Raw genomic sequence first — 12,289 nt, 5'->3', positions numbered from 1 at the left:
CCAGTAAGGACATTATCTGAGTTATGGTATGGTTAGGCCAAACCTGCCTGCTGTGGCAATACTCGTCCTTCTCTGCCGCTTGTATTATTTTGCTGTGCAGTTATAAAGAAAAATATTTACAATCAATCAAACCCCACCCACTTCTTCAATTGGCTGGACATTGGAAAGCCTTGCTTGTCAAAGTTCAATAAAACTTAACTCTGCACAAGGCGAATAAGGTGAGATCAATTCACAACCAGAAGTAAATGAGTCTTGCCGGGTCCCTCATTTAAATGAAAGCAAATTTTGACCTTCAGTCAAGTTAACGAACTCCAGCAGTCAATATGTAATGCATTTTCGTCAGTGGAATGTAAATAAAATCTGCTTTGTGTTCTCATCTCCGACCTTTTAAAATATTGCTTGATGGGTTTTATGCTGGTCACAGGAATACTACTACATGGAGTGTGTTTTGTGTTTCCCTGACAATGCCCACCAAGCATTTTGATAGTATCATTATTTATATCATAGTCATTATTGCCCCGTGCCTGATTCATTTTGTCATTTGCGTCACTGGAACAACCGCCCTTGGCTCAGTTTTTGAGGAGCTTGGCTTCTCCTCATCGGCCTTATGGCTGACAAATGACTTTGTGAAAAGCGATATGGTCTCCTGCAGGGAAAAAAAAGAATAGAAATTGAATCCTGGCCTCTGTCGGCAGTATCATCTGTCATCTTTTCAATATTGATGTCCATTATGTTTATAGATTATTTGGCTGTCTTCTGTTCTCTGGCCCAGCTCGCCCTGTCAGATCGACCACTTGGGGCAGCGGCCCGTTGATAATGCCATTTTGATTGATGGGTTTCATAGTTTAATTGTCAGCACGGTCTTCTCTTAATGGAGCTCTCCACACAAGTGAAAGACTACATCTCAGATGAGTCAAAGTCCAAACTGCACGTAGCGCTCGCAGTGAGATGCAGATACAATGTGACTGTATCGCAGGTTCAGTATCATCATCCTGGCCCATTATCAGCCGTTCGGCTCATGTTTATTGCTTCCTGTATCACCTTTCATGGATCACATGTCCGTTTGCGGGAAGAAAACAGGCCTCTGTAAGATTTATCACACCTGTCAGTAGGCAAAATTGTGTTTCGCTGTCATCAGTGCAATTATTCTGTGACCTGTATGTAGTCTTTTAAAATACTCAATGCAAATGATTGTAATAGGGAGTCATTGAAAAGGGACAGAATGCTAAAACTAATACAGTCTAATACAATAACCCTGCATTGTCAGGAAGGTTATTTTTGTTTGAATTGTTGATTTAATTTTCGAGGCTGTAGTTTGTGCTGCCGTTTAATTAAATTTAGTTTTTTAAATTAGTAAATTATTTTTTGGAAAACTGTCATTGTATAAGGAAACCGTATGATTACAATCTGAGTAAAAAAAGTAAACTTTTTTATGCAACTGGAACAGTGGGATCTGCATTTGTATTTATCACAGTCGCTGTAACATCCAACATCAAAGCCCTAAGGTAAACACTATGATCTAGTGGTTGGGGGTTTAACCAAAAAAATCGATATAGTTTTTTGGGAAGCTTTGTCAGTTTGATTGCCTTTAACCAATCCTCCATGGGCAATATTCATACCAGCTTACAATGAAAAATGCCATATTATTATATTCCAACACATGGCCATCACATTTGACCATACAAACCAAACAATCAGTAAAATGCTCCAGGGAGTTTGAATAAATGGCTTAAAACATGTTTAGTCTGAGCCCAGCTGAAACCTTTTGAAGGGTGATTCAGTAACAGTAGTGAGTCATGTGGGGTTTACACTGAATCTAATTCAGCGACCACACACACACGTAGCCATATGTAGGATCTACCAGCCCATGTCTCTTTCTCATCCCTCTCCTCTCCATCTCTCCCCAGTGTGTTTGCAACCAAGGTCGTAGTGGTCTTGCTCTGTTTTCCAGGGGTGTGTGGGCTTCATTCATCATCCGTATGATAGCTGCATGCTAGAGTGCCCTAAATCTCCTGTCTGTGTTTTGGTGTGTGTCTCTGTGTGTGCATGAGTGTGTGTGTGTGTGTGTGTGTGTGCGTAGTCAGAGAAATTGTCTCTTCTTCTCTCCGTATGCTCGTTCAAATGAATGATCTCTCTTCCTGTCTTTCTCCCTAAAACATTTTGGTGCACTGATGTATCTACGTACATGCAAAAAGCCTCCAACACACCATGCCTGTATCCGAGCATACAGTACAGTATATTCTCATGTAGAAAATATGTAAATATGAGCCACTGTTGTTATATTTTAATATCCAAGATGCAAGATGAGATGAGTTAACATGCTTGCTTTCTAATTGGTACTTTTCATATACATGTCTCAAGGTGCGTGCAGACTGAATCCACAGTAAAGTGTGATAGAGATAAAGTCAGTGCAAAAACATGGGCGGACATAAACTGATTAGGACTGAATTTGATTTTAAAATGCTTTAACTTGAGTGAGCAAAAACGTGACACTTGTCCCAAATCTAGGACTCCCAATTCATGACTGTCTGCAGACAAAAGAAAGAGAGAGAGTAGTCTGGAGGAAAGTAACCAAAGGAATTGGAGTTTCTGCAAAGGTTTGAGATCAGTAAGCCAGCTAACATCTGTAGAGTCTGTACTTCGGCTGTTTTGAGTGAATAAACAGATGTCAATAACGCTCAAGCGGTCAAATTTGTGTGGATTAGATTACATTTAGATTAGTTTGGAATGTTCCTTTTATCACAGCATAGTCATAGATTCACATTGCAGTTGATATAAACATGTGATCTCCATTCAACTTATTAATATCCACAGTAAAGTATGAATATTTGTGCGGTTGATTACTTTGTGTATTATATTAATTTATATTAGGTTTTGTTAAACTGTGCAGTTTTCTTCTGATTTTGTTTCATTTACTATGGATTGTATCCTATATGTTAATGTGCAAATGGCAATGTAAATGTACTGCTTTCATTTTTGCTTTATCATCAAAGATATGTTTGTTAGTTTGCCGTGCGCAGTGGCTGACCCTGGTTCTATTTTACAACTCACAGTAGCCGAACCAGAGCAACTCGGCCAGCTGCTGCAGTTAAATGAGCTCCGAGCTTGTCACGCTGGTTTCCTCCCTCACAGCAAACTGCTCCTATTTTCTATAGGAAAAACTGAGCGTCACCAGTGAAGTTGAATTCTGTTGTTTTTTTCGTGCACACATACACGCATCCAGACGCCAGTAAGGGGATTAAAGACATTCTTTAACCCCCGGATGAAGATCCACAGCACCTTTGTAATTGATCCACCATCTTTTGCTCTTCTGTCTTTTTATCTTTTATCCTGCTTATCTCCCCTTTATCATTTCTCTCTAATCTCTTCTTCTCTTCCTAGTAACTTAATCTTTAAGTTTTCATCTTTTTCTCTCCCCTTCCTTGTGCTAAAGTCACTCAGAAGCTACACTTACAAAGAGAAAGTATTGAAGTATGAAACAAAGGGAACAAAGGAAAGAAAGGATTTGGTAGGGATGAAGGTGAGGCTAGGACAGTATTCACGGAGGAGGCCATTTGAACGGTCTGGTCCAGGCATAGATCGATACTAGGTGATGTAGGAGCTGGTGGGGGGGTGATTGCAGGGGCAGTAGAAGGGCTAATCATTTCAGTCATTACCCAGCCGTGTCTCCTGATTCGAGGGATTAGCAGACGCAGAAACAGGGGAGATGTTGTGTTAGTGCTACAGGAGACTCTATCAGGGATTTGAGGAGTGGAAAACACTGCCTGTCCCCAGTCGCCTTTGGTAATTGTGCCTGCAGTACCGTGTATGGGGATCTGGGGGAAGAGTGTGTGTGAGTGTGAATACAAGATGTGTTAGCTGTAGTGTTAGGGAGAAAAGGACCGAAGGAAGAGGGAAAGGAGACAATGTTGGCATTTGCGTCGCGCATGAACGTGCACACTTGTAAGAAATACCACGGCTCTCCTCTCCTATGAGAGGGGAGTCGTGGGAGAGCTTACATGGTTGCCTACCCACAAGCCTTTATGTGGAGCTGATCACTTGACAGAGTACAGAGCAGCTGGAGAGACCGGCTAGCTCTGGTGTCTGCGAGGGCCCTGTGAACATTTTACACACCACCACGTACACGGCGGGTGGAAATAAGGGAAATTACATTTACGTCAGTGGTCAAAAAGTCACGACTGGCTAATTTAATCAGCTGCAGTCTCAGCATCAACAGTACCTTAAACGCTGAGACCAAAAACAAGGCCATATAATTGAACTGTCATGCACAGTTGAACACTTGAGAACAACTACCGACAACACTCTTTGAAAGAATATGAATTAAGAAACACGGATTTGTAAGTGTGGCTTGCATTAGTGAGTTTTAAAGGAGAACTTAGATTTTACTTCAGTTAATACTGTGAGTTATATAATCTTCTGTTGCTCCGAAGGGAAAAACAACAACCCCAGCATTGGAATCAACAGATTTATAACAAAAAGCCTACCTTACAAACTGGACAGTTTTAAGACACCGACATTTACTGGGGCAGAGAAGCTTTAACGAAAATGTGCTGTCGAGCTACATTATGTTAAGTGTAGGGTCTAGAGGTTTTGGAGCTTGAACCATACTAAAAGTAAAAGTACTATAGCTGTTGCTACATCAGCACATACTATATGTTACCATATGATAAATCAAAACCGAGATAAATGTGGACGAAAACCCCTGAGGTATAAATACAATGCTGATGAGTAATGAGAAATATCCTTTTTTACTTTTTTATGTTTCAATTTCCCAACTGTTTCATTTTTTATCACATTTTTATGATGAGCCATGAACACATTTCACATTTAATCTTGTTATTTTTAAGCACATTGATTTGAAATTGTTTAAATAAGCCATTTAAAGCAATTTAGTACTGAGATTATTAAAAGAATGGTAAATCTGTGTAGCACAGAACAAGATATGCTTGTGTGTCGAACTCCCAAAACACTGAATCCTATTGTACACATCCCACAATGCAACTTGATAGCCTTGATGACATCATCGGGGTTATTTTGGCTGGTACTTTGGAAAACGAGTAAAATTGGTGGATTGAGATACAAAGAGAGTGTCAGTTTCTTGCTCAGATTTCTATCAGGCGCTGTAGAAAAATAGTTCAGATGTTTAATGTGTTTGTCTGGAGGCTGATGGATTTCATAGGTGAACTGACATTTCACAGATAAAGTTTTGTTAAACTATGGTGAGGTTCATGATGTGAGTAGCAGAGCCCGCTGACACAGCCCACAGAGCTCATTATTATTCATTTTCTCCATTATTTTGAGATGCTGTCACCTAATTCTATGCGGAAAAAAAAATTCAATAACTAACGATTTTGGAGACAAACCTTTTGGAAACAAATGAAGCTCCAGTGCAACTTTAAATAGATAAGATATTTGTGCAGTGAGGATTTGCCGTTAAAGCTCCACTTGTGGGCTACGTGCCAACGCAGCTTCACACCTTGTAGTCCTGCCAGTCCACTGCACAGTAAAGCAAACCAAAGCTGTGAATACAGAATGTACATCTCGCCACCTGACTGCAAATGTTCAGCATTCATAGGACACGCTGCCTCACCGCCGTGGCTGCCTTCCAACACCTGCAGCTTCAGACACAGCTTCAAAAGGAAAAAACATTGAAAGTAAAGGCAGGATGTTTGAAAGAAGATTAACATCCTAGGCAAAAGGAACTTTTCACTTTTGCAGGCTGCATTGTGTTTTTGGATACAGGCAAAAGAGGTGAGTGAAGCTGTTGGGATAATCTGACCCAACAGCCACAAAATCCAAACTGAGAGTTATGGAGAAGGCAAGTCAAATGCTAACTGCATTCAGCAATAAAAGACAGCGAAGTAAAGTTAACTGACTTTGACCTTAAAATAAGAGTCAAACCCAACTTAAGCTTGACAGCGGAAAATCAGGTTAAGCCTCTGTACCAGAGTTCTTTCCAATTCATCCAGCGTGTCGCCAGGGATCACAAGAAATAACAAAAGTTTCAGAAGGGAAAATGAAAGAGGCGACACAAGGGAGCAGTGCATGGTGGCAGCGGTGTGGGTGTCTGTGCATATGTGTGTTGGGCAGATTAAAGATATGACATGGGGAAATGATGCCAAGTTCCACCTCTTCGTCTTCTTTTCCAAAGTTGTCCTCATGGGCCCCAGTAAGTTTAAAAATAGAGCTTTTCTAATGGAGAAGAGGGCCGAGGGGAAAGCGAAGAAGAGCGAAAGCGTGCAGAGACCGGAGGAGTCCTCTGTGGTAGGAGAATGCAATTTGAGATTGGCCAGATTGCTTTTTTTCCCCTATTTTTTCTTCCTTCTCCCCCTCGGCCGCTCATGAAGTGTGATATGCACTGGCGGGGTCCCTAAGCCGCCATAAGCCTGACGCCAGTACCCACACCGCCGCCAAGGAGTCGTAGCACTCACGGCGCGAGGAAATCAGCACGATGAAATAAAAGAGGGACTCCAAAGAGATCAGCAGGGATATTGGGAGTGATAGATGAGAGTCAGGCAAGGAGTAGAAGAGGGTGGAGAAAAGGGAAGGAGTGAAAGGATGAAGGAGATAGCTTCGGTGGGATTATGCCGGGATATGGCAGAATGTAAATGTACTTGAGCTGTCCGAGGGCTGATTTCTCACGGTCACATTGTCTTGTGAGAGGTGCATTGTCATGGGCCTTTTGTTACAGGTTTGTGCTTCATCTGAAGGAAAAAGCTGGGCTTAAGCCAAACGGGGAAGTGTTGTTACAAATCTATCTTGGATTAAACAGGCATTAAATGTTTTCCTCTGTTTCTTTCTGTCATTTTAGGAGGGGAGGGCTCAGCCGAGGCAGGGCAGAAGGAAACCTCCACCTGTGATATTTGCCAGTTCGGGGCTGAGTGCGATGTGGACGCAGAGGATGTTTGGTGAGTTTGCCACGCCTACAAAGTGCTTGAAACTGCAATTTTCTGTCAAAGACACATGACACCAATGGACCTACGCAGCTAAACTCAAAGTTATCTTGACACCTTTTAACATTCCCTACCCCCCTATATTTGTTATCTGAAACATTTATGTACATTTGAATTTAGATTAGAACTCTTATTTATACTGCACACCCCTGCTGCTGAACACCCACTGAGGTTTAGTGCATGGTTGACCACTTCATTTAACCTCAATTACTAGAGCAGGGCACAGAGAGAAAAGGAGATTTTCGCTTATTCTGGAAATCCAATTACTATCCTTACAGGACTTGGCAATGTCAGACCAAAAATGACTCTGACTCACACAGGGAAAACTAGTTCATTGAAGAAATAACGTTTGTCATACATTTAACCATTTATTGCAGATGAGACGGATGCAGGTAATGCGTTATCAGCTCCTCCGTATGCATTAGCAGCACTAAAAACATCCTCAGGGGTACATAATAAACATGCGGGTGCAGAGTCCAATTAGATGAAGGCTCAACTGGTGAACCAGCACCAGGCAGTAGCATCAGTGTATTTGCTTTCTACAGCATGAATGAAGCTTAAATGAACCAACATTACTGATTTGATGTGGAACAAGGATCAGCTGCTATCAGCAAAAGGAAGGCAGTGCTTATAAGAAATCCCAGATGTACCGCCAGAAATTAGAAGTGCCCTGAGAGTATGACTCTATCAAACTGCTTGATGTAATGGAAAGATAATGTACCCTAGTGTGCAATAACCATAATGCAAAAGAACAGTTTCATGATGCATTCTGAGCCTTGTTGCAAATACCAAACAGCTGGAGTCCACTCCTCCTGATTCCACCCACTTTCACAAATGCACCTTAATATTCTACTAAAACATAGAAATGGATTTATTGGCAATTTCTCAAACCCCAAAGGTAGAATTCATAAGGTCACAACAGCATAATGTGCTGTCGATGATGTGTGCACACAAAACTGAAAACATGAAAGGAAATGGAGCCTCGAGCCCACACAGCATAACTGCAACAAAGCAATTACACAATATATACCATAGGACCGTTTGCCTCCACAAAAATAAGAAAATGGACAAGACAAGAAAGGCGGTCTAAGTCAATAATGTATCTCGTTGGAAAAGCAGTTGACACAAACAGAGATATGAATATTTCAGTGTACTTTCTTGTAAAACGGAAACTACAAGTACACTTTAATCTTTCAAAAGCCCCAAGGTGTTTTGATAAGACTGTTTCTGGTGAATAATCAGACAGGTAATTGCAACCCAACAGCAGGTAATTTTCATCAAACAGCAGCCAACCACTGGCATAGCGTAGGATCATTTTGATTAAAATGACAGGTTATTCCAATCAGGCAGCAGCTGATTTTAATCAAACAAACCGTCAGTTAATCAAACAATGAGTGGAAAGAGATGACTGTAATCAAAGACCAGGTGACGGTAAAGTGATGTGTTTATAGTGATGCATTATTCTTATTTTCATACAAACAATACAGAGGGATAAATAAATGTTGTTTGTTAGCCAGTGTATGAAGTGTTGTGATGCTTAATGATATGTGGGATTCAAAGTAGCCTTATAATCAGACCAAGGTGCCAATTTGTGATGCCTCCGCACTGGCAACAGCCATGGCCCGAGACATTATGTTTTCAGGTTGTCTGTCTGTTCGTCAAAATGAACTGATTAGATTTTGGTGGTCAATGGTCAAAGTCACTGTGACCTTTGTTTTTGGCCATAACTGAAGAATTGACAACCATAATGGTGATAAATTGAATTAGTGGCCCACTTAGATGGGATGGCACAATAAGTAATCAATAGCTGACACAGTTATTTCTTTCCATCTCATTGCACTCACTGCCTCATTCTGAATTTCGAGCATCATCGGAATCACGTGACTGCAAACAATGTTGTAGAAACACAATAATATTATTATACATAATATTGTACAACTGTAAAAACTCAACAACAAAAAATAGCAGAATAGGTTATCAGTGAGTAATACATTCCTGCTGTAACTTGACCAACAGACTTGGCTCCTGACCAATCATAACTTGCAAAGGTGATTGGTAAGGTGCCAGAGACAGCCTTCACTGTTCCACCTTACAGCACCATCAATGTTATTCCTATTTAGCTTTGCCTCCTAACAGCTGTGTGCTGAAGGAATGCTCCGTGCTCCGCCCCGGGTCTGTTGGGTTGAGTTATTATTGGGATGATATCATGAGCTCTGAACTTGAAATAAGTCATCTTGCAACAACCTTTGTAGCTGCGTCAATCCCATCAATGCTTGTTACCATTTTTGTGCCCATTTTACTGTCGCCATTTCTCTGGCTTTGGCACAGAAAGATGACCTTCACATTCATTAATCCCACCTAAAAAGCTCTTGACTGATTGAGCACAACATAAATCCATTTGAGGGACTTTTTTCAAAATGTAAACAGATGTCAAGACACTTGTAACTGCTGGTGGCATCAACAATATTTTATGTTGCCTTGGTGAAAAATAATCCATCAGTGTGCTCTTCACTGAAATCATGAGAAGACATTTGATTTTTTTTTTTATACCTGATTATTATTTTTATGCAATTTGACAGCATAAAAGACTGCTATTATAATGAAGGGTTATTTTTATAATGTGCTTAGAAATGATGCTCTGACTTTCACTGAGCCGTCTGGTTAGGAGAAAATTGCTATTTCATTCATTTGTCATTTATGACCATCTGGATTCAAATAAGGAAAAGAAAAATGTGCTTGGTGATGTGACCAGAATACTGTATGTTGGTTGAACCTATTTTGGCTGAACTACACTGTATTTGACCCGAGTTTGGCAAAGAGACTTGCTATCCTCACACCACCTCTCTTTGGCTCTCTGTACTCTGGAGGCAGGCGGCAGGCAAAAAAGACCAATTTACCCCTCAAGGATCAATAGAGTGTCACGAAAACCCATTTAGATCCATTTGTGGTGTAAAACTGTAATTACCCACAAAAACCCATGCTTTCAAACGCATCAATAGCACCCATCGGTGTTGATAGAATTAGGTAGAGGAGGAGCAGATAGCGAGTTAGTCATAGAGAAGGGCTGCAGGGACACTTGCTGTGTGAACACTGGGTTTAGACCTCCTGAGAAAGGAGCTGGAGGCTTTTCAAAGCTGGCACTTGTGTCCTCATTGAAGCCCATTCTATGCAGAGAAAAAGGGAATTTCAGTGAAAAGCCAGACAAGTCACAGGCCAACAGGCACGGTGGGAGACAGCCTTTATTTTCCTTGAGCTGGGTCCATGCACACAAATACATATATACAATATACACTAGAAACCCTCCTCACATTACTGATGTGGACAGATTATGAGACAATGGGACACTGGGTACGGACGTGTAAGAGGAATCTCTTTGTAGTTTTGCATCTCTTTGTAGTTGTTTTGCATCTCTTGATAGAGGTTTTTGCATCTCTTTGTGGAGGTTTTGCTTCTTTTTGTGGTCTTTTTGTATCTCTTCATGGTTATTTTGCATCTCCTTGTATTTGTTTTTTTACTCTATGTAGTTGTTTTTTACTCTCTGTAGTTGTTTTGCATCTCTTTGTAGTCAGACTCTTGTTTTGTAGTCACATTGTGTCTCTTTATAGTTGTTTTACATCTCTTGATAGAGGTTTTTGTATCTCTTCATGGTTATTTTGCATCTCCTTGTAGTTGTTTTTTTTACTCTCTGTAGTTGTTTTGCATCTCTTTGTAGTCTTTGTAGTCAGACTCTTGTTTTGTAGTCACATTGTGCCTCTTTATAGTTGTTTTACATCTCGTGATAGAGGTTTTTGCATCTTTGTGGAGGTTTTGGTTCTTTTTTTGGTCTTTTTGTATCTCTTCGTGGTTATTTTGCATCTCTTTGTAGTTGTTTTTTTACTCCCTCTAGTTGTTTTGCATCTCTTTGTAGGTAGTCTTGTAGTCAGACTTTGTCTTTGTATCACGATTGTGCCTCTTTGTCGTCTCCCTTGATGGCAGTTTATACGTCTCTTTGAAGACGTCTTAAGCATGTGCCTGGTTGGCATCCCCTTGTAGTTTTTTTTTACCCTCTGTAGCTGTGTTTTGCATCCTCTTTGTAGTAGGTAGAATGTTTATAATTGTTCCTGTACTTGGCTAGCATATTGTGTCTCGTGTGGTTTTGCATCTCTTGTGGTTCGTTCTGCTAATCTGTGGTAATCCATTCTTGATTGCTACCTCACAACATCATGCAAACAGAAGCTCCATCATAAGTGGTTGATATATATATACAGTATGTCTGGTTCTTCCCAATTTCTTAATGTCTCAACATTGCCTCACCCAATGCCTCTCTCTCCTCTCTCTCCTTTCCTGCTCACTGTCTGTTTGCCCTCTCACCTGCCGCCGCTGCATTTTTCAAAGGATTACAGTGAAATGAGGCTAAAGGATTATGAAAAATAAATGCTTATGTTGCAATACAGGTGGCTGCTAAGGATTTGTACACAGCATGAAGGCAGTCAGTGGATATGTTGCCTCGGGAGATGCCGTGTGTGTGTGTGTCGTGTGCTGTGTGTGTGTGTGAGAGAGAGAGGAAGAGGAGAGAAGAGAGAAGTTTACATGTGTGTAGAGTGGCATTTCAGTTGGGAGCCCAGCCAGAGCCAGTACTGGGTGGGGTAGGGGTGTGAGGTGGGGTAGGGTGTGGTTGGGGGCTGCCCTTTCTGATGGAGGGAAATAGAACGCAGGGATAATCAATACAAATCCTGCTTAAGAAAGAACCTCTCCCACAAATGTCACACACACATCCCGGATAACATACAGTACATCACCATTCACACCGCACTGCATTACGTTAACACTTTACCCTTTGTACCTCTCACAGAATGTTGAATCAGTTGGGGTGTGTGTGTGTGATGAGAGAGAGGAAAACCAGGTTTAATCAGCAAGCGATTGTAGTCTCCGTTCACCGTATATGACGGCTGTTTTGGCATGCCGTGTATGTGGGTGTTTCGATTGTGTGCGACTCTGCATTATAGGATGTGTTTTGACGCACTGCAGTCCTAGGTGGTAGAGTGCCCTATTGTGGAGAAGTGAGAGGACTCATTAAAAAATGTATTGGAGCATCAGCATCACCACCGCCAATAGCGGGCCCATGGGATGGCCAAACTCTGAAAAAGCTCTTCTATGATGGAGCTTGGGGGGAGGGGGTGGTCACAGTGTGGCATTTTGATACCATGTACATGTTGGGCAAAGTGTTTAAGCGCCAACTTTTTTAACCGTGGTGATCGTGAGGGAAAATTTCCTTTAACCTCAGCAAGCTCTTATAGATTTTAATTTTTAGTTTCGGTCCACAATTTCCTTCCTCAACTGCCTCTTTCATGCTAAAT

At 41.2% G+C, this 12,289-nt stretch overlaps 1 protein-coding gene across 1 annotated transcript in view; it reads left to right on the top strand.

The window, feature by feature from the left end:
- tmeff2a (transmembrane protein with EGF-like and two follistatin-like domains 2a) overlaps positions 1 to 12,289 on the top strand; it is a 98,322-nt gene that overhangs the window by 71,630 nt on the left and 14,403 nt on the right. The window contains exon 5 of the mRNA XM_035676092.1: positions 6,812 to 6,908. Coding sequence (XP_035531985.1) covers positions 6,812 to 6,908 — 97 coding nt within the window. The remainder of the gene's footprint in view (positions 1 to 6,811; positions 6,909 to 12,289) is intronic.

This window comes from Morone saxatilis, unplaced genomic scaffold (genome assembly GCF_004916995.1).
Source record: "Morone saxatilis isolate NCDOM2014 unplaced genomic scaffold, NCSU_SB_2.0 Contig5, whole genome shotgun sequence".
Classification (NCBI taxonomy): Eukaryota; Metazoa; Chordata; class Actinopteri; family Moronidae; genus Morone; species Morone saxatilis.
Note: the sequence above shows the minus strand (reverse complement) of the source record. Positions and strands in the feature narration are given on the sequence as shown.